The sequence below is a fragment of the Erithacus rubecula genome (genome assembly GCF_903797595.1).
Source record: "Erithacus rubecula genome assembly, chromosome: 18".
In the NCBI taxonomy this organism is placed as follows: domain Eukaryota; kingdom Metazoa; phylum Chordata; class Aves; order Passeriformes; family Muscicapidae; genus Erithacus; species Erithacus rubecula.
This window is the reverse complement of record NC_136670.1, coordinates 7,380,994-7,403,525: the sequence shown is the minus strand read 5'-3', so window position 1 is coordinate 7,403,525 and position 22,532 is coordinate 7,380,994. Positions and strand designations below refer to the sequence as shown.

The 22,532-nt window shown below is 50.8% G+C and overlaps 1 protein-coding gene and 2 long non-coding RNA genes across 3 annotated transcripts in view; 2 read left to right on the top strand and 1 right to left on the bottom strand.

Moving 5' to 3' along the window:
- The window catches only part of NOL4L (nucleolar protein 4 like), a 62,393-nt gene that overhangs the window by 25,008 nt on the left and 14,853 nt on the right, over positions 1–22,532 (bottom strand). Inside the window, 3 exon segments of the mRNA XM_079321335.1 lie at positions 11,429–11,538; positions 15,923–16,034; positions 19,602–19,757. Coding sequence (XP_079177461.1) covers positions 11,429–11,538; positions 15,923–16,034; positions 19,602–19,757 — 378 coding nt within the window.
- On the top strand, positions 410–13,129 carry LOC306809646. The gene is made up of 3 exons (XR_013776281.1): positions 410–792; positions 11,238–11,470; positions 12,298–13,129. It is a non-coding gene; the product is annotated as an uncharacterized lncRNA (long non-coding RNA).
- LOC306809647 lies at positions 13,371–14,939 on the top strand. The gene is made up of 2 exons (XR_013776282.1): positions 13,371–13,449; positions 14,433–14,939. It is a non-coding gene; the product is annotated as an uncharacterized lncRNA (long non-coding RNA).

Below are 22,532 nucleotides of genomic sequence, written 5' to 3'. Positions count from 1 at the left end.
CAATTCCCACACCAAAGAGAACATCCCCGGCGCTCTTTGTCAGGTCACTTACGTCCTTATTTACCGCGATTTCTGCTGAATTCAACGGGACCCGGCAAAACCCGAATAATGTCTTAGTTCCCGAAAACAGGCAAAACAGTTAATTTTAATGGTAAACGGCAAATGGAAGAGGAAGGGAAGCTCATCCCCTTCTCCCCCTCCCCCTTCTCCAAGAGCTCTTCTTCTGGGAACCCCCCGAGCATTCCCACAGCCCCGAGGCGCGGAGAGCTGCCAGGGCGGGGGGCGGCCCCGCAGCCCCTTCCCGGAGCCGCTGCCCCGTTCCTGCTGTTCAGCGGGGAGGTGCTGAACGCGGGGCAGGGGGGACCGCGCTGCACGACTCCCACCACCACCCTGGAGCCCCGCACCTGCCTCCCCCGCACCTGAACTTGCTCACAGGCGTTTGCTTTTCCATGCGAGGTGGGGAAGGTGCCTGATACCGCGCGGTGTGAAAGGGCACTTTGCTCTTCCCCCAGCACCGGGAAGCGAGTGTCGGGGGGGGACGGACCCGGTTTTGGAGGCGGTGGCCAAGAGAAGCAGCGCTGTGGGCTGAGCGGCCGGGGGTCCCCGTGTCCCCACCCTCCCCGACGGCCACGGGACCCCGGTGGGACGCGGTTCCCACGCAGCGGCGAGGTGCGAGGCGCCGGGCGAGAGTCCCCGTGCCCGTCCTACCCCCGCCCGCAGGTAAATAGATACACCCGCGATGGAGCCCTGCCCGCGCGTGTGCGGGGCTCAGCGTGCGGCGAGGATTGACACGTAAGTAGGGCTTTACCTCCAGGGAGGCGGCTATTTCCAGCACAATCCCCGCCCGGGGCCGGGGCTGGTGGTGATGGCGGCGTGGGGCCGGTACCCGGGGATGGCCGGGGGACGGGAGCGCTCCCGCCGCCGCCTCCTCCCACTTTCTTCGGCGCTTTTGTGCTCTTCCGGGCGCGGGGGAGCCGCGCCGGGCGCGGGGAAGGACGCGCCGCCCTCCCCCCCCCGCCGCCGGGCAGCCGGGCGGGCGACCCGCAACTTCCCGGGGCCGCGGGGCGGCCGCTCCCCCCGGAGTTGGGGCCGGGCCCCGCGGCCACCGCCCCCCCCGCCCCGCCCCGCCCCGCCCGCCGGTAGCCCCCCCCCCTTCCTCGCCAGCCCCGCAGCGCCGCGGCCGCGTGGAGCCCCCGCGCATCCCCCCCCGCCCGCCGCCCCGGGATCGGTACCGGAGCCCCCCGCGGGCGGGCGCCTACCTGGAGAGGAGCCCGGGGCCTGCCGGCCTGCGCCAGCCCGGCGGCGCGGCGGGGAGCGCGGGGCGGAGGGACGGAGGGACGGAGGGAGGGGGCCCGGGCTGGCGGCGCTCCGGAGAGGCTGACAGCCAGCTGCTGCCCGGGGAGAGGGGCCGGCGCTGCGGAGCGCGTCACTCCCGGCTCCCGGGGGGGGGGGCCGGGGAGGCGGAGGGGGGCGAGCGGGGCCCGGCCGCGGGCGGAGGGGGCGGGGGCGGCGGGGGAAGGGGAGCGGGGCCGCGGGGGGCGGGCGCACCGGGCCGGGCGCGGCGGGGGGCGCGGAGCCGCGCCTGGAAGAGCACATTGTGGAGGGCCGGGAGGGCCCTTCCCCGGGAGGAGACAATGTCCAGGGCCGGGCGCCTGCTGGAGAGCGCGAGAATGCGCGGCCGGGGCACAGTACGGATCGGTTCGGATCGGCCGGGAGTGCCGCTGTCCGCCCGGGCATCCTCCGCTCCGCACGGCCCGGGGGGCTGTAGCCGATCTGTGGACCCTCCACTCGGCACAGCACCGGGGACTGCCGCCCGGCTCGGTGCGGCTCCGGAATCTCCGTCCCCGGGTCCGCCCGTGCGCGGGTGCAAGTGCGGGGTCCCTGCAGCGAGCCCCGGGCTCGGTGGGTCCCGCAGCCCCTTCCCCGCGCGGTGGGTGCTGCGGTGCCGAATCCTTTTGTTCCTGATGATTGTCCCTCGCTCCGCGGGAGCAGAAGGACCCCGCGCTGCCGGCAGCACTATCACCCACCGCCGCAGCCTCTGAACGCTGGAGCAGTGCTGTTGGGAAACCAGAGGCTTCCCCAGCACAGCTCTGGGCAGAGCACCGGCTACCAGATCCCCGGGAGGATGGGGATGCTGGGTTCCAGCTCTAGCAGGGCAGCACTGGGGGCCCCAGCATCCCCCAGGCTGATACTCGCTCCCAGGCTGGGCTCCGAGGGCAGTGGGTCAATGACCTCTGTTTTAGTTTGGGATCACCATGACGGGATGGTGATCCCTACCACAGTGATGGGCGCCAGCGTTGCAGCATCCCCCTCCCCAGCCCACCTCATGTTTCACTATTTAGTGGTTACAAAGGAAATGGTTTATTAAATAAACCAAGTGTAGCAGTTCAGTGTGGAGCCTGCAATAAGCTGGTACCAGAAACTGTGCTAGAGCCAGGATGGGAACTGCCAGGTTTGGGCTTATGGCTTGTTAGTGTGGATGTCCAGTTATGATGTTTTCTGTTCCAGCATTAACCACCTCACTGCCAGGGAAGCGGCAGGGGAAGAGGGTGGCTCAGGAAGATATGAGGCATGAAGATATGAGAGAATGGGCATCACTCAGTACTACATTTCCATCTCCTCCAGGCTGATCATGGAGCCAGAGGCTGAAAGGCAAGAGCAGGAGCCCTGGGGGCCTTCTGCAGGAAGCGGATGGCTGGGAGGGCAGCGGGCTGGGAGCCCCCTGCCACAGGGCCTTCTCTGCACTCCCAGCTCCATGGCTGCTGCTCCTCCCTGAAGCTAAAATAAAATCCTGACCATTTAAGGTGAACAGGAGCCTTGCCGAGAACCTCAGCAGAGCGGGCTTTAACCCCTTCCCATTGCTGGGCTTTGTTTACTCCTTGCACTTCCTTTAGCTTCAAGCTAGACCAGCTTAAAGACATTTGGGAGAGCACTTCCCCTGGGACCAAAGTGCGTGCCTGCCCCTCTTTGGTGAGCTGGCAGAGGACACAACTGGCCAGGATGCGAATTTGAAGCACAGTCACTATTCCATGCTGCCTCACCATGTGGACACTCCTATTTTATACTAAGTGCCTTTGTGTGGGTTAGCTTAATCCACTTTGGAAATGGATTAACCTAAATTTCACATCGGCAAACTTCATGTGGAACAGCCGGGTCCACACAGGGAGTGAGGGAGGAAGAGCCATTCAGCAAGAGCTGCTGGGCAGGAGCTGCTCCCTGTGCAGGAGAGGGGTCCTGACCCCAGGGGGGGTCACTGCTGTTACAAGTGGGGTCATGAGCCCGACAGAAATGTGATTGTTTGTGCCAGTGCACGGGGTCACGAGGCTGGCAGAAGTGGGGCTCACCAGCGGAAGAGGGGCTGCCTCCAGAAACAGCCAGGGCAGCTCTGGGAAACAGCCCACCAGGCACCTTTCTAGTGGGTATTTTTCGGATTCTAATTGTCTAGGGGGAAATAACTATGGCAATTAGATACAGAATTGGTAATAATAATTTATCGAGTTGTCAGGAACAGGGGTAAGTGCCTTACGAGATTACACATTAAAAGAACACACACCGTAACAAACCAGTGCTGCTGTTACTATATCATATATATAATATACATCAAATATATTATTTATAAGTCGCTTCCTTCCTTCTCTCTTTACAATGTGTTCATTACCTCTGGTACCTGGCCAGCCTCCTCACATGGACACTCTGCCCATGCAGAGAGTTTGGGGCTCCCTATCCGTGTTGGTCCAGCAGGGCCCTGCTGGATGCCACCAGAGCAGAGCTGCAGATCCTGGGAAGAGCCATGTCCCAGCTCTGACAGCACCCACAGCACAGAGCCTGCCCTCACACCAGGCAGTGATGTTTCCAAGGGCATCACTAATGATGACCTGACCTCATCTGTTGTCATTTCCTAAGGCAAGGCTCCATAAGAATACCAGGACTGCTGTCAAACCCAGGAATACACGACATTTAAGGCGCTGCAGGAGCTTAATTGAATGGTTGTGGTGCTGTGGATTGTGGGCACAGGGATCTAGTGGTGGGAGCAGGGACTGCAGGCTCTGGCCATCACGCCAGAGGAGTCACTGACTCATGGACGACCTTGTGCGAGTCACTTGATGTTCTTGTGCCTCTGAAAAGTAGGTTAAATAACAAATGGGACCTCCTGCATTGGGTCCTCAGTGACCATCAAACCCTGCTGAGGAATAAGCAGTGAAATGCCATTCTCTCAGGGGCAAGGCCAGGAAGGAAGTGGGCAGGAGGGACTAACATGGCATGAGGGGCAGACACAGCTTTCATCCACACTATCTGGCATCCAGAGTCAGGGAAAAAAAGGAGGGTAAAGATTTGGGAAACTTCATTATGGACCAGGTTTCCTGTGGGCTGAGGGCTGTATTCCCACTTCATCCTGATCACTCCTTCCTTAGAAGTAGCAGTAGTTAGCATCTGGCATGGGCATGAATAAAAGGGTTTTTTTTTCTCCCAGGAGCCAAGACCAGGAGAAGGAAACACAGTTCTGTACTTCACAGGGTACACCACTCACTGCCAAACACAGGAGCAGGAAAGGAGTTGTTTCTGTAGATAGAATTTTCTTCTTCTGGAGTACAGGGAATGGATGTTTGAAGGGACAGCTCCCTGACAGTCAAATATCCCCTAACATTTATTTCCACTGCCCAAATCCACAGCCCCAGTAGTGATGTCTTCACTGCTCTATACAGTGAGGACAACCTTCACAGCTTATCTCTTGGTGGCCCCAAATCAGAATTGAGTAACCATAAACAGAACCCCCACCAAACCCATTTTTGGCCATTCTCAAGCATTCCACATGATTCAGAATCCATCCTTGTGAGTAAAACTGACTCGTCAGCTCCTGTGCACACACAACTCCTGTGTGGGTCTGAGGGGTGTGTGCAAGCAGACAAGGTGCAAACCTGCCCGCGCAGGTTGAACAGCAGAGGAAACAAAAGCAGGCACACAATTCAAGGTTAAAAAGCTGAACCACACAGCTTCATCTTCTGTAATAACGGAAATCATTAATAACAGTTTGTGCTCTCAAAGTAGTTGCCATCCAAGCTCTTGAAGAGCTTTATTAGTGAGCAAGACCTCAGAAGTCTCTCTAAGGTATTATCCCCTTTTTAAAGGGAGAAGGCAATTAAGAAACAGCCATTTGTGTGACTTGATCAAAGTCAATGTACAGCACGTCAGCACCTGAGCTTTGAAATGATGCAGAACAGCCCACCATGCACAGCTTTGCACAGGAACAGGACAGATCCAACTGGATCCACAAGACTGCTCCATGGATGTTGCAATAGTGTTTTCATCACTCTGAGGTTGACATCTTTACTTTTTTCCCTAGAAATATTCCCCAGCCCGACTTTACAAAATCTTGTTTCCAGTTCTACTGGGAACAGCTGCCTTTGATGCTGGTTAACACACAAGGGAATGGACAGCAGCTCTCCTTACCAAACAGGGAATGTACTGGGAAGAAATGAGGAATTAAAGAGAGGCAGTGTGGCTTCTGGCCCTGCTTATTCAGTGTTCCCAGACACAAGCTCATGCAGCTTGGCTGTAGCAGGCTTCAGAGACCAGATAACAGGCACCAGGATAGGTGTGTGTGGTGGAGAGTGATCAGTCCCAATTTCCCATGGGTGGATCTGCGTGAAAACCACAGCTCCACTAAGAGCCAGAGAAACTTCTAAACATCCCCCAGCCACTTCTCCAGGACCTTAGCTGAGCTGCACAACACCATAGGGAAGTGAAGAGAGAGTGGGAAAGGGACCTCTGGTGCATGAGAGCCGACTGGAGCTGTCACATGCAGCAACTAAACACACCTGAGTAGTTCCAGGGGGTGAATTATCACCACCATCACTAGAAACACGCAGTGCCACCTCTTTTCTTATAGAAAATAGCATGATTAGCCCCAAAACAGCAGAGTTAGAGCCCTGGCATCACTGCTTACTGGAAAACAAGAGCTACAGTGGCAGGATCGACCCTAGCCAGCTCACGTTGGTTTCACACTGTTTGCTCACAGCACACATCATACTGAACAAACACAGAGCTCACCTGGCACACTGGGAAAAGTACTGACAGATCCACACAGTGGGAAATAAAAGCTGCCGATTTTTTACAAGCTGGGAATGCCAGAGTTAATTCCCGGTAACAAAAATGAGTTGCCCTTCACTGAAAGCAGCCCATTCACACCAGGGTGAAACAAGGCTAAATGGATCAGTCATCTGACCTCCTGCATCTCGTGAGCCGTTAGAGGCCAAGGATGAAAGTTTTGCTAAAGCATCTTTGCCAGTAAAGAACACTGGTGTGACAGCTGGACCTGGCTTTGCCTGGACGAGCTGTGCCGCTAAGAGCAGATCCGAAGTTTCCCAGGCAAGGTCGGCTCCCGGCGGCAGAAGCTCTGTCCCCACTAGAGGGCTGTGCAGCCGAGCCCGCCGAGCAGAGGAAATCTCTTCCTAACTCCCTCTGTTTCCCTGTGCCTACGGCCAGTGGTCCCTTCTGTGCCTAAGGGTGCGTTTAGGGAACTCCCAAAGTGCTCAAAAACTACTTAAAAATTAGCAGCAGAAAACAAAGATCTTCCCACACCAAGACAAAGCCTCTTGAATGAGAGCTATCTAGAGCTCAAGCCAACTTGATCTAGAGGTATTTATTCCCGGAGATGTTTAACACCCTCTTTAATGGACTGGGAAGTACCTTATCATCCTCATGTGATGCAAACGCATCATCTCACTTCCTTTCAAGTACTGCCTGCTTCTGTCTTCCTCACCTCTGTGAACACACACAGAGTTTCTTCAGGATGCCTTCATGAAACACTCAGCTAAATCCAGTTCCCAGGGCTCGCCCAGCAGCTGCCAGCTCTGCCAAATTTGCTCCTGGTCTCTGGACTATGTGGAATGAGATGTCTGCAATTCTCACTACTGAACTTACAGACTGAAGAGAAAAACCCAGGGTGTGCCCTCCTCTGTAGCTGCAGGCTTCTCTCCCTGCCTTCTGCACCAGAAGACTGGCTGGAGATGGCTCCAAAGCAGAAGGAAGAGAGTGAGTGCCAGGGGAAGATGCATCTTAGCTGCTCTCAGAGCCTCTGAGACACTGATGTGAGCAAGCACAGTAATGGGTAGACCAGGGAAAAAGGAGGAGGAATTCACATTGCCAAGCAGCCTCTGGTCATAAGACCCTGTGAGCTCTCAAATCCTGCAGAAGTTTGATCCTCACTAGCACCAGACAAGACCAACTCCATGCACAGCAGTGGGATTTAAGCCCCTGCACCCCCTTCCAGGATTATCCAGCTGTCTGAACTAAAACATTGCTTGAAATAGTGCTCTGAAAACCACCTCGCATCCACGCACCGCCACACACTCCAGGCTTACAGGGAAATTACTGGATGGATGGGATGTGTGATGGTGCAGGACAAGGCTCTGTCCCTCTCAAACACTTACAAGTCAGTGCAGCAAAGCCATAGCAACAAGAAAAACACTCCTCTTATTTCCCATCCAAGAGCAGCTCCTGCCATTCACTGATTGCGTGACCTTCTGCCAGCAGCCACTGAAGCAATCTTTGAAAACGTTTCTGTATCATTTAAACCTGGTTACTCGGCCCTGGACTGTTTCTGCCAAGGCAGCAGCAACAACTCTGGAGCAGAGAAAGAGAGCCTGGCATTTCAGTGCTGAGATTTGTCCTCTTAAAATTTTTCTATTCCTCCTGTCACCAGTGGAAACCCTGCCCAACAGGGGCACAAAAAATAAATCCAAGGCTGAGGTTGAGTAACACAGAAAAGATTGTCTGAAAAATGACTGCAATAGAATAACCAATCTTTTAAAAATGCTAATATTTAGCATTTGAAAATGAGGTGGAAGGATCATTATAGATAAATATCAAATATCTCCTATTCATTCCTTTTTGCTGCTAGATTGGGAAGGTCAGCAGTTGAGAGATGCTTTAATGTCTTGGTAGATACCATGCAATGGGGCTAATTCAGCACTCTGGAAAGGGTAAGGAGCCTGATTTTTCACACATATGAGAACTGGTAAAAAATGGGGATAAAGGAAGATTCCCACCCCAAAAGAACCTGCATGTCCTACTGAATCCAGTATAAGCAACACAGGTCTCTGCTGTTTTCCACTGTCCCAGAACAGATGTTCTGACTCCAAAAAACAGATAGAAATATATTCTGTGGGAACTTTTCATTTTGTGAGTAAACACGTAAAGAGCTTCTCTTCTGACAGTTTTTTGTCCCTAAGCAAGGATAAAATTCTTTAAGGTTCTTCTGGCTGTGCTTCCTTCTGGAGACACTGGTGCCCTAATACTGATGTGCTTAGCAGCACTAACAGATTACACTTACACACACTTTTTTTTTCTCCCTGAATAATGAAGTTAAAAGGCCACTTTGGCATAAATTCACTCATTGTTACCCCAAGTGAAGTGAGTTTCTCCTGGTGCTGCTGCATACAAATAATTGCTTTTGGCCAAAGCCAAGGGAAACACGAGTCCATTGCTTAATTTATTTCTATTAACACCACCAAATGTTAGTGAGAGGAAGGCAGCACAGTGGCACAATGGCAGTGCTCAGCAAGAGCAGCCTGATATGCTGATAGACAAAACCCTTGTAGGGGATATCTGCATAGAACAAATTTTAAAAGCAGGTTGTATTTTCTGCTTGTTTTGCATTTGTATCTATGGTATTTAGAGGGCTCTTTCAGTTGGCAAACACCTGGGACTCCAAAAACTGCAACACCTGAACTGTGCAAACCTAACCCTAGCCCTGGGGAAGAGAGAGCAGCAGTTTGTGTCACACAGCCTGTATTCCATGACCATGCTCCACACAGACTGCCAGGTTCCTCCAGGAAACAAGGACAGCACTGTTTTCTTTCCAGTGCAAAATATGAAGAATAAAATTTAGCAGGGGAATGCCTGTGGAGGGAACTGACCTCTGTTACTGGCATTATTACACACATTTTCTTCATGTAGCCTCAGCATTAGCAGCTCCAAGTCCAGCCACAGCTGCCTCAGGAGTGTGGCACTTGTTTTCATTCAAGTTCCACCATGGGAGGTTTAGGTTGGATATTAGGAAAAATTTCATCACCAAAGTGGTTGTCCAGCCCTGGAACAGCTGACCACCATCCCTGGAGGGATTTAAGCCATGCTGATGTGGCACTTGGGGACATGGTTTAGTGGTGGGCTTGGCAGTACTGGGGGAATGGTTGGACTCAGTGATCCTGAAGATCTTTTCAACCTAAATAATTCTATTGATTTCCCAGGGGAAGCTGGGGAATGCCCCATGTTATAAGGGACTGCACTCAAACCCTGCTAGAATTTCCCCAGCAAGTCCAAACATCTGAATTCTCTCCAGACTTTTGTCATGATGGAAAATTTCAACACCTCAGAAGTCTGAGCAATAGGACTGATCTTTTTTTTTTACTTTGTTCTCAGGAATCAGTTTCAGTAACACAGTGAACAGCAAATTTTACTTCTTCCAAGCAGGTTTTTCCCTTGGCTGTTATGGTTTGAAAAGCTTCGAAAGCTGTGCTGCAGTGTAACGACAGAGGCACAGGAGAAGGAAAACTTTAGAGGCAGGGAATAACATCAAACCATTTGATTTATGATCTAAACCAACAACTGCTGGTTGCCTCAGCTGGTCCCTTTTTGTTCCCACATGACATATGCTTCTATTCCAATCCCTGCAAGCTTCAGGAGTATTCATATTAGCAGCACGTTATATCGATCTAGTGACAGTTCCAGTGCAAACTGCTGCACCAAAATTCAGAATATAAACTTTAAACTACCAACCAAAGTTCTCAAAACAAGCATCCCTAAGCAGGCAGCTCAAAACCCTGGGATCCACTACTGAAGCCTCCCAACTTCTGGGTGGTTTGCTATGCTGGGAGAAAGAACAAACTGCGAGGCCAGTTTGCTACCTGTATAAACTGGGTATAGGAGTTTAATGAAGCTTTGTAGTACACTTCTCTTAAGCAGCTTCAGAGGCAAGAGGAACTGGTTGAAAATGCATAGATGGTGACAAGTCAAACCACTCGGTCCTCTGTATGCAGCAAACTTAATGTGAAACAACCACCTCAAATGCTGAAAAGCACAGCCAGCTTTCATGGCCCCTGAGTCCCTGACCTTGGTGAAGAACAGGATTGTAGGGTCTGCCACACCAGTGCCACTCTGCCAGGAGCTGCACCAAGACACAGAAAACAGTGCACAACCCAAAGGTGGCCAGAACACGTTGGCCTATTTATGCAGAAATGGTCCCAAAGTACCCACAGAGACACAGCCATCCACTCCATGTCCACAGCCCAGTTCAGCCCAGTCCAGTTCAGCCCAGCTGCCCCCTGAATTATCCACACTTCTACTGCTTGACCCATCATGAGCACAAAACCTGGCACACCAGCCTTTTACCTTTCAAAACCTGAAACAAATCCTGAAACTCACTCAAGTGTCAAACAAGTACAAAGGAAAAAGCTCTGAGACACAAAAGTGCTTCCTACCAGATGCCATTTTGTCCTCCAGCAAGAAAGTTTCACAACAGAAGTGATGGAGGAGGTCGGTATCCCTCCAGCAAACTCACACTTGGCACTTTACACCCTGGCAGTGATGCTCTAACCCACATCCCTCTAGGAAGCTGCTGGATAAAAGCCCCCATTGGGTGCTCAGGCTCCCAGCAATGTTTTCCACCACAGCACCATGCAAATGCTGTCACATCTTGCCACTGGCAGCAATGTGTGAAATCAGGTTCAGGTTTCAGTGTGCTGGAAAGAAAATCCAGCACTGGAAGCCAGTGCAGATTGTGGGGAGCAAGTAAAACATACTTTTCTTTTTATAGACTGTTTCCATGGTGCACAGAGGTTCCCACAGCTAATTCTGCAGCTGCAGAACTTCAGAAAATTGCACAGCCTGGGCATAATCCTGTGGCAGGGTGCCCCATACATCCCCAAAGCAAAATCCAGTGGCTTAACACTGTCACCAAACAACAGAGCTGTGTCCCACTTTGACATGGGAGCAGAGTGGCTGCAGCTGAACCCCCTCAAGTTGCTGAGCAGTTTAATAGAGCCCCAGAGCAACCAAAGCCAGGTCTGGGCTTCAGACCCCATCTGCTAAAGCTTCCAGACATCAGTGGGAGATAAACAAATTACTACTTGCCGTATTTATTTTTAAAACAATTTCTTAGAAGAACTGTATGTCTAAAGAACAAGCAGACTGTTATAAGCAATAACTTAATCAAGCCCATCTCTGCCTCTCTCCACTAGCACGACTCTGAAGCAGCCCAGCTTCTCCTGAGCCAGGAAATTCAGGATGTGCTGCCTCTCTACTTCCATGCAGCAGCACTTGGTCAGAGCCTGAGCAGCTCAGACAAAGCAGCCATTCCCAAAAACATCCTCTCAGAATCAACATGCCCTGTCCCAGTGCTTGGCACAGGCAGATCCCACACATCACTCACCTGCTCCTGTGAATTCATCACCCGCAGCTTCATCTGCTTCAGGTAAGTGGAGGTGAGGGGCATGTTGTAGTCAATGATCCCAGAAACCAAGGAGGAAGGTGGCTCGCTCTCTGAAGAACAGAGGAAAAGCTTTGTTTAGATGAGGGATGGGTAGGAATGTTCTCCTAACTGTTACTCAGGAGTATTCAGGAGAATTTCAAATCCCTGGCAAGAGCCATCACCCACTGACAGAAGGCTCCTCTAACAACATGACCCCACCAAGAACATAATTACAGAACAGATGTTGTCTTTGGAAAAAAAAAAAAAAAAAAAGAAAACAAGCATTGCTGTCACCTGTGAAAAAATTACATATCATGTATAATTCTTAGGGTCCCCTAAACTTGAGGAAGATACTGAGTCTTGCTGAAGCCTCAGAAGCATTTCCATGCACATATGCACATAGGATTTTTGCAAAGGGTGATGAACAAGGATCTATTTGCAGCTTGCTTCAGCATTGCAAAGTCTTGCCAATTTTGCTGGGATTCCCTCAGGTAGGAGTTAACATTAAGGCAACGTATTAAGTATCTCTATCTGGTGATGAAGATTATTTTTAACATCCTCATTAAAACACAAACTTAATTTCAGAGATCTTTAATTTAAATTGTTCCTGTTGATTCCTCTGGCTGCATCACATTGAGCTCTAGAGATGTCTCCAGGTTTGAATGCTCCTGCAGATCACCCTGTCTGGCCAGGCTGAGTCCCCACAAAGCAAATTCTCAGATTTCCCTGAATTCTCAAGAATTTTCTGCTCTGCCACCACCACTGTGGATCCTGGAGGACACAGAACATGAAGGCTGCTGGAATGATCTGTTTTAACACTGAATTTGCAGGCTCATGCAGTGGGTTTGTCCAAGAGGAAAGCTGCCATTGTCCACAGGAATGGCTCATGGCTACAAGCAAGATTTCTTAGCCCTCAGCACATGCAGATGAAAATTTGGAGAGTTAATCCAGCCTTCCAGCACGTGCTGAAGGGATGTGTGGTATCCACTGGACAGGGAGCTTAAGCAGTGATGGGGGAAGAAGGATTCCCAAGAGCTGAAGGTGAATTGGTGGTGGGAGCTTTCCATCCCTAGTTCTGAATCTCCTGGCTGGCTTCCATTTTCTGGGGTCACTGGTTTCACAGGCATGTGTGACAGAGCCCCTTGAAAAGGAGCCTTCACAAAATGTTTTACAGCACCTCAGAAAAGCCATCAACCCAATCTTAATGGGCCTGCTTCTCAGAAATGCTGAGTGTCAAGAAGTCCTGTCAAAACTCAGCAGACCTGAAGATGCTCCACACCTCTGGAAACACCACACCTACCATGTCTAATTAAGAAATTACCTGATCCCAAAACTGCCTGTAATTGACTTAAACATCACAAAGGCTTTTGCAAATCTTTTCTATTGAGACATTGACCGGGTCCATGGAGATAAAGTGCTTTTTTTCTCAGCTTCATCTAGTCCATTCCTGAGTAGATGGAACATTTCTGCCTGTGGGTGCAGGGAAGGATGGCTAGTGCTATTCAAGCCATCAACTTGCCCTAATATAAAGGCTCAAAGCTTTTAGGAACCTTGTAAACTGATTCCTCCTTTTTTTCTCATGGCTGTAGGTCAGCAGTCTCTGTCATGCTTTGACCTACAGATTAGGATTGCTACTATGTGTCTGTATATTAAACAGCCAAAATAAACCCTTATTCTCCTGTGCACTGATGCTGTGCTGTGATGAAAAAATGCTAAAATCCCAGTGCAAGGGGAGCTTTTCACAGGAGCAAAACCAGCCACCTTCCCCAGCTGGCTGAGACCCTAAGAGTTTAGGAAAGCATTTGTAGCACAGATAGAGCTGCTCTCTCCTGAAGCACAGGCATGGATGAGGTGGGTGTTTTGGACCTCTGAGGGTGATAAGTTGCTCTCCTGCCATTCCCCACTCCACTGCTCAGCATTGCAGAGATGAATGAAGCTGAACAGGAGCAGCTCAGCAACTTCAGATGGGGAGGAAGAGGGAGGTAAGTGATCTTTTAGTGCTTAGATTCTGCCTGAAACCATCCTGATGTAAATTTGGAACAATCCCATTAGAGGACAAATTTACTGTGAATTTGTGACACTGCACCACATAAGGGTATGAGCCCAAGAAACCAAACCCTTTTTCCCTCCTTTTTCTAAGTTATCTGGAAAAGAAAGAAAACCTTTGTTTTAAAAGGCCTGGGGGGCTCCATGGGAACAATCCTCACATCCTATGTCACAAGAGGAAGCTCTTGGAGTCATTTAGCTCTTTTTTCAGTTATCTCTGTCACATGCCCCACATGTTGGACACACAGATGGAACAGGCAGAAACGGTTTTGATCCTAGCTCCACTTTTCTATCATTCCACCAGAATTACTCCTAATTTAATAGCACCGTAAAGAAATCCCAGTGAACTCTAGTGATGTTCAAACTTTCCCACAAGCAGGACAATTTGCTTTTATGAATGATGTGGGTGCCCTGCAGGGTTTGATGTCAGATATGTTTAATTTGTGATCACAAATTAAATGTGTTCAGATTTATTTCATGGACAAGAGAAGTAGAAAGAGATGGGAATTACTCAAATTTTGTCATCTTACTGAGTTAAACTTTACTTGTATGTACTTGTGTGTGTGTATGCATGTGCATACACCTCAGTAATTCTTCTATGACCCCAGTGGTTTTTTTAGGTGATTTGCTCCTGATAAATTCCTGAATACATGTTAATGAAATCAGACACCCTTCCCCAGTAAAAGTAACCTTATCTAATCTACTCAATGCATTTTCACATGTACTTAGTCACTATTTAGGTGCTATTCAGGCAGAGAAGCACTTATGTCCTTTCATTCCTGGTGGGTAAATAAGACTTTTTACCTGTGGGATCCTTTGTATTCCTGATTGATTTTTTTTTTTTTTTTAAGAGAACTGCTAAGGGGAGAAGCCTTATGAAAATAATCAATAATTGATATTAATTTATAAATTTGTTCAGGACAGATGAAGCCCCTGAAGGATGACCAGGTGGACAGGGCTTTGAGCAACCTGATCCAATGGAAGGTTTCCCTGCCCTTGGCAGGGGGTTGGAATGAGATGGACTTTAAGGTTCCTTCCAAACCTTCTAGTCTGGGAATCTGTGAAGGAACAACAACGTTTTTCCTTAGCTACCTCCTGAAATGGGATCCCAAGCTCTGGAACTGGAAGGCATTTAGGAAAGTGTCCTGGTGTGGGTGAAGTGACATCCCTATTGGCCTGACTCATTCCATCACCCTTCCCATCCATGAGCTGGCTGCTGCAGCCACGGTGCTGGGAACATCACCCATGATGGATGCAGTGCAATCAGGGTGAAGGTGAGGTTTGTTCCCAGCAAGGCCAAAGGCCAAAACTTTTCTTGATGTAATTGGAAAGAGGGATCAGGCCCTTAGCTGGCAGAGTGGGAAGTGCTTTGGTAATGGAGCTTCAACTAAATAAAATTCATATGGAGTTATTTGTGAGAGTTTTTGAGAGTTTTTAAAAAATATAATGAGTAGAAAGCATTTCAGTTACCTTTGAATAGATGGCACATAGATTACACAAAACTTCTGTTGTCAACAAGTCCTAGCAGTAAACAGTTGGCAATCAGTATTGAATACTAGAAATTCTCTATTGTTGGGCCTTTTTCTTCTTAAATTCTGCTTCCCTTCTTGATAAGAGTTGCCACTTTGCCTTGCCACTTTTGAAACAGACAAGCTCCCTGCGGTTTGCTTAGGATTTTTTTTAAGAAGTAATTTTAATGGCTGAAACCAACATCACTTTAATGATTTGCACTTAATCATGAAAACAAGTTTGTAAACCAGATAAAAAACCTTCACAAACATTTGACCAGTTACTCTGGAAGAGAACCTGGTCCCATATTCTTCCCACTCCTGCTCTCTCTTAGATCTAAGGAGCTACAGATTGGGCCTGTTCACAAAAACACTATAAGGAGTCAACCACCTCAGTGGCCACAATAATTGTGTGAGTACACAGGCACAGTGTAACTGTGATTGCCAAAACACTTGCCATTATCTAACTCAGGATCAGGTGCTTATCTGTTAATTAGTGTAAATTGCTTCTATATCAGAAACTTCAGCTATTCAGACATACTCTGTATCTTTCAATACACAACTACCAGTTCCAGGAAAAAAAAAACTTTTTTTTAGACATTGAAGTTTCCACCCACACATGGGTTGACTGCAGCCATATCTGTGGTATTTTTGACCCATGTTTTGGGCAGCACTGGGGAAGCTCAGAAAGAAAGCCAGGCTGCTTCTGCTCCCTAAGCAGTGAGAAGCAGGTTTAAGCAATTCCTTCAGCTTGGCTATAAAATGAAAACCAGCCCAGATGAGGAAAACCCTTAGGTTATGATGTATCTCGTGGACAGGGCAGTGTCTGCCAGCTATCGGTGGTACTGTGCTGGTGCAAAATGCAGTGTCAGCTCTGCTGGCAGAAGTCACTTGCCTTTACCTTTGGGCTCCAGGCCGTTGGAGTTGAAATGCATCCTCTTCTGGCACTCAGTGCAACTCATCAGGAACCTGGTCACAGCCTCTCTCGGGAGGAAAGCATAGGTCTCTGCAATCTGGGGAAAAAACAGTGAACTGTAAATCCTGGAAGAGGGACCACGGGCACAGCTCGTAGCCACACGTTGTCCCCACCAGCCCTAAATCCCTCCCTACAGATCAGCTGTTGGTGGGAGAACACTTTGAGAGTGTAACTGGTGTGCCAGTCAGGCACCAAGACACACATGAACAGACCTTTGGTATCCCATACCTTCCCAGAAACTCCTTCCTATTCGCTCCCCCTTGGAGTCTGGGAAGAGCAAAGCTATGAACGTGTAAGAATCAAATGCAAAAGTAAGGCCTCGTCAGCTCTGTTTGCATTGTTAATTACCATCACATCAGTAACCTGAAGAATCCATTAATCTTTTGTAAGGGCAGGTCACTTTTTCCCACAATGACAATCAATTACTGTTAATAATACTTTGCACTCCTGTGACATATTTTATCTAGGGAATTGAAAACATTTTTCCAAACAGTAATGAATTAAGTCTCCTGAACCTTTGTGGGATATGTATTTTACAGATGAGGAAAAGCTAAGGATAAATATTTAAAACTTGGATGCTTGAAGTTAAACACTAGATCCAGACCTAAGCACCCACAGAAGGTGTCTGGCAATCCCAGAGTCCTGTTATTGCAATTAATTCCTGCCAGCAGTAATTTTACGGTATTTCTAAAGATCAAGACTAGGTTATTTGGAGAAGGAATGAGTCAATTTTAATGTAGACTTCTTTAAGGCCATAAAAGACCATCAAATCTTGTAGTCTGACCTGTGTAGCACAAGTCATGAAACTTCACTCAGGTTCTCCTGCAGCCCAGTGGCCTGTGGTTTGCCTAAAACATCATTCAGGGAGACATCTGGTCTTAATTGGAAGGCACTAAAAGGTGGAGAGCCCACCTCTCACTTTGGGCTGGTTCCTATGGTTAATCACCCATCCTGTTTGGTCTAAGTGACTTGTCCAAGCACGGCGGTTTCCCAAACCAGGGGCCGTGACCCCCACAGGGGTCACAGCACTTACAAGTGGGGTCATAAAGCAGACAGAAATTCAATTGTTTGTGCCAGTCCTCGGGGCTGTGAGCCCAGCAGAAGTGGGGCTCAGGATGGGAAGTGGGGCTGCAATCAGACACCTCGTGGGTGAGGGCTGGTGAGGACAGCCCAGGATGTCCTGATCCCCCTCCTCTGTCCGGTCCTTACCTCGTCCTCTTACCTTACAGTTAACAAATAATACCTAAATTCTAAAAGTCCACATTAAATACAAAGATACCTACATTCCACGCATTTTTCTACCCGGAGGGGGTGCTGTTCTAGCAGCAGAGCAGCGGGGCAGGGGCAGAGGCTTTGCTGGATCATGGCTAAGGCAGCGCCGTGCCCGGCTCTGCGGTGGGAGGGAGCCGCATCCATCTCCACTGCGCGGCAGCAGAGCCCGGGCTTTCACACGCACAGAATGCCAGATGGGTGGAAAGTTCAGGCGGGGACCTTGTCCCAGCGCTCAAATGGAGGCTGCAGTGCCTGGTCCTCATGGGATTCTCCTCCTATTTAGCTGCAGCCCCAGTGAGCTCTGTTGTGGCCGAGCGGATGCCAGCTCAGTCTTTGCCTCTGTGCGATATTTATCGACGCACAAGCACAAGGGATTCCCGCAGAAACGCTGTAATGAGGGGCCTGGAAATTGCTGGTGGCAGCCGTGGTGTGGTGTTGCAGGCAGGGAACTGTCCCTGCATGCTGCCTGCCGGGCTCAGCCACCTCCCTGCCTCTTTTGCTCCAGCAAGCCCACAGTCTCTGCTGCAAATGTTCAGCTAATTTTAGTGATACAGTTGTTATTTCTCAGCTGATTTGATGCTCTGCAGAGCAGACAGCTTCCTTGATGAGTTATCTCCCATCCAAACTCCCTTTCTGATTGCCTCCCTCCGGAGGTCATGGACAAGGGCAAACTCTCCAGTGTCTCTAATCAGAAGCGGTGGGGAAAGGGAGCAGGGAGAAGGAGGCAGGGGGCCCTGGAGCCTGCCAGCCGGCCACCCAGCAGTGTCCCTTTGTGCACCCGTGCCAGGCGTGGCATGTGCTCTGCACCATTTCACCTTCCAGCTCAGGCTACAAAGGCGCTCCGAGGAGCAAGGGCAGGAGTGAGGGCAGGACGAGGCTGGGCAGCCCAGCCAGCAGCATCCTGCCAGGTCAGGAGGGGATACACGCTGCTAATGTGATGATCTCAGCTCAAGAGGGAGAGGAGGGGTGGAGCGTGAAGCTCTCTGACTGCTGTGAGCAGGCCTGGGAAAACAGACGGATCCAGCCTGCTCCCCTGGGGCTGTGCAGGGCACAGATTAGTCCTCCAGAGAGATGAATTGAAGGAATTAGGGAAGGGTCGGAGTGGTCTGCTGGGGAAATGAGCAGAAAGTTTTTGAATTGTGGTCATGCTGGTGGGGCTGCCCTCCCTGGACCATAGAAAGGTCACTTGCTCCCAGCCAGGGAGGGTCAGTGCATGCCCCAGCCCCCACCCCATGATCTGCCGCAGGGGCAGGACTGGAGTGCTCAGGGCAGGGAGCGATGCCATGAGCTCTGTGTGCAGAGCTCTGCTCCCTGGGGACCCTCACCACATGTGAGGTCACTGGGCTGCCTCACCAGCACTGCCAGCACCACAGCGTGGATGGAGCACGGACACAGGCAGGCAGGACAGACTCCAACCCTGTGCTGGGTCTGGCAGCACACTGAGCTGTGCAGAACCTCAGGCATCATGACTGAGACGAGGGCAGCCTGCAAAGACCTCCCTGAGACATTGTATACACCAGAGAGATGAGCTGCCAGCAAGCCACTCCTGTCTCTAAGAGACCTGGTCCTTAGGGCTGTGGGATTCAAGGGAGTAGCTTGGATTTGGACAGTAAATTCAGCTCTTCCTGTAAAAGGAGAGCCTAAATGTTTGCATCGGAGGGCTGTGCAGAGTCAGGAGAAACAGCAAGCTCCCTGGAGAAGCACACTTCAAGCTAAATTATTCCTGACCTAACTAGAGTGGTGTTTCAGGATGGATAGAGCTGGTTCTTGGCATCCATAGAACCAAGGAACCAAGACAAGACTTAGCTTAGTGCCTGCCTCCATTTTGTAACTGAGGAGACCCAGAATGGGCTGGAGAAGAGGAAAAGGCCACGGCCATGCCCCAGTCCCCCTTTCTGGCTGCTCCTGACCTTCAAGGCTCCCACGAGACATTTCCCTCTGGCTGAGGGAGACAGGGAGGCAGATGACCTAGAGCATGCAAAGGACTGGATAAACATTCTCTTGTCCATCACTAATACTGAGGATTTCTCTTCCTTTTCCCTTCAGACATGCACAGTGTCTTTGTATGACTGCCTTGCTCTCTCCTCTCCCAGCAGCCGCGCTGTGCTGCCACTGCAGCCCGGATTCCCGTCCCCGAGCACAGCTGCTCTCTCTGCCTTTAAACCCCTCCTTCCTCACGCCTCCCCGCACAGGCACACTGGCTCTGCCTCGCCTCTGCCTCCCGCCAGTGGCTCTGCTTCTACCTGCCCTGTCGTCCCCATTCCCGAGGGACTCTCCCTCCCGCAGCCCCTCCGCTCCGGTCCCGCTGCCCGGGGCACGGGGGGACTCTCACCGCTCGGTAGGTTTTCTTCTGCCCAGCATGTTTGGGTGCTTTGCCCGGCTCCGACGAGCTTTCCACATGCATCGAGTAGATGATGTCAAAGAAATCTTCCACCACAGCCACGCGTTTCAGAGAGATGCCCTCGGGCTCCGACAGTCCATCTGCCCCCTACAACAGTGCAGGCAAGTTGAGTTAGTGTCAGCGATGGGTGACAGGGGTGACGAGATCGGCCCGGGGCTAATGCGGTTGGAGGGGGCAGAGTGGCGGTGCTCCCGCCTCGGGCTGCCTTGGGCACGGGGGATGTGGGGGATAAATTAAACATCGCTTCAGGGAGGATCCGACTGCAGCCAGGGCAGTGGCGGCTGCTGCTGTTGTGCTGCTAAAGCTGGCAATGAAATTGGGCCAGGAATAAAAACAAGGGAAGAGTCCATAGTGGAGTCACAACTGATCAAGAAATTCAATTTCCATAATGTGGGATGGTTTTGCTAGGCGGAGAACAGGCAGGGGAAGCTCTTTAGACCTGCATAGGGTGCTAAACCATCCTGGGAAGCCCTAGGATGTGAGGTACTCTTGTGGGCTGCAGTACCCGTGGACATGGATCAGCCAGCAGGACAAGGTTTCACTGTGATGCCAGGATACAGCCCCTAAAGGAAGGAGCCAGCATCCCCTCCTTCCCTGCACTGACCTTTCCAAGGCTCCCTCCCTCTCACAGACGCAGAGCAGCTGAGCGCTGGCAGCAGCAGCACAGCTCTTTGTGTGTTCGGATGTGCTGGAGAGCAGGAGGCAGTAATTCTGCCACACGACAGTGGTGACAGACTGATGGGAGTGGGAAGTGTGGGGAGCAGTGCTCCTCCGAGCTGACTGGCACCACCGGTGTCAGCTCACACTGGCAGGGGATGCCGTGGGAAGGGGAGGCAGCCTCTGGGACCCGGCAGCTGCCATCGGCACTCGGCACAAAGCATCAGGGCAGCAAGGGCTAGTGGGAGGTGGTCAGTGGCTACTGTAATGGCAGGGAGGACTGAGAAAGAGCTTTGGGAGGTTGCTTAACTTGCTACTTCAAAAATGCCATTTTTGCATAGATAAAAAATAATTTTTAAAATATCTATATATGTATATATATATAGATATATATATATAGCATCCCTTTAAGGGCTGCTTTCCAAAAAGAATGCATGGATATTGTCCACTGGATACCTACCAGGCTGCTAAGCAGCAACCTGCACATCTAAATGACCTAAACTATCTTTTTCACGTGCATTCACATATCCCTGAGGGCAGGCAGAGGCTGGCAGGGAGGTGTGGGCAGGGTCTGGTAGGGGTCTGCGTGTGAAGGGAACACCCAGTCAGTCTCCTAACCTGCATTTGTGTTGTCCTTGGTTGGGCTCTGTGTGCCTTACACAGTCTATAGATTGAATAAATGCTGTTCTGTAAGGCACCAGTGAAGGGGCTCTCAAAATCAATCACTTAGTGGGCCCACCTTCTGCTAAAGGTACCCAGCATCTCAGAGGAGCAGTTATTTAATGTACAGCGCTGCCTATTAGAGTTGGCTCCTCATCCCAATTTCGGAACAGAGACTGCCTGTCCTGGGCACAGGCTGCAGCGGGACGCTCGCTGAGCTCACCCGGGACACAGACACGAGGATTTTCCAACACAAACCACCTCTGCCCTCCCCGAGGAGCCCCGAGCCGGGTCTGAAGGTGGCTGTAACAAAGAGAATATTGAGAGCGAACACAAGGGGCAGGGTGGCAGGGCTGCGTGGTGGGGGTCGGGAAACTTCGCCCCAGGGAGTGTCTTTGAGGAATATAGATCTAATTTCTTCTGTCACCGTTCAGAGAGTTTCAGTTTAATCGAGGGCATGGGTATTCCCCTGCCAAGGAGGAGCGGGCATTAGGAGGCTTCCTACTGACCAATAATCCTCAGAGCAGGGTTGAAATGAGGATAATTACAGAAACAGGACAAAGGAAAATGCAGCAGGGGAAAAGCACAGTCAGATCTAACAAGCAGAGCCCTCAAAATTAAGGCTGTAACCAACCCTGTATGCAAATCACTGTTTCCAGTCAGATAATATCCTCCTCCCTGCACGGCCAGCAGGTCCCTGTTTCCTCCCCGGTTTCAGAAGGAATGCAGTGAAGGTAACCTCAGGGTCTGGGCATTGCTACAGCCTCCCTGCACACCCAGCAGCACTCTCCTCTCTACCCCGGCTGGATGCTGGAGCTGCCTCCTCAGCATCCCACTCCCTGCAGCGATCCTCCCCTGACTCCTTGCGTCTCTCCATCCCCTCCTCAGCCTTGTGACTGCTCTCCCCGTGATGATTATTTAGCTTTGGGAAGCAGGTGAGATGCAAGCAGTATCAAAGCCACTGGGTATAAGAAGCCGTATCAAGTTAGTGCCTCCAGGATTAGGGAGGTTTATATCTGGCAATATACCCAAATGTTGACCTAGGATTTAAGAGGACACGTGTGCTGTAGAGTACCTCTCCAAGGGGCCCACGCCCCTCCGGGTTCCTCCTTCCACACCCAGCATTGCTCACCAGTATTCAAGGCATGAGTCAGAGCCCATAATATCTCAGAAAGGCTTAAAAACCCCTCAGGTTTAAATAGCAATAAAAATTCAGTTGGGAAGCAGAATGGGAAGAAAGGATGCTTTTACCCTATCCTGGTGTTGGGGCTTTATTAGAAGTCACCTGCCCCCTCAAGGAGTAAGAGATTTCAGGGGCAAAGCTCAGCCCTGGCAGAGGTGTTTGGAAGCGAGTGGCATTTCAGGTGCTGAGGATTCCCTCTGCCACCTTCCAGCCATCCTCCTTTCCCCTATATTTACTCAGCACCGGTCTGTCTCCTCTTCCCCAATCTCTCCTTCTCTGTGCCCCACAGCTCTCACCCCCTCCCATTCTCCCCACCTTCCCAGAGCTGTGAGCACTTTCCTCTCAGCTCCTCTCCTCCATCA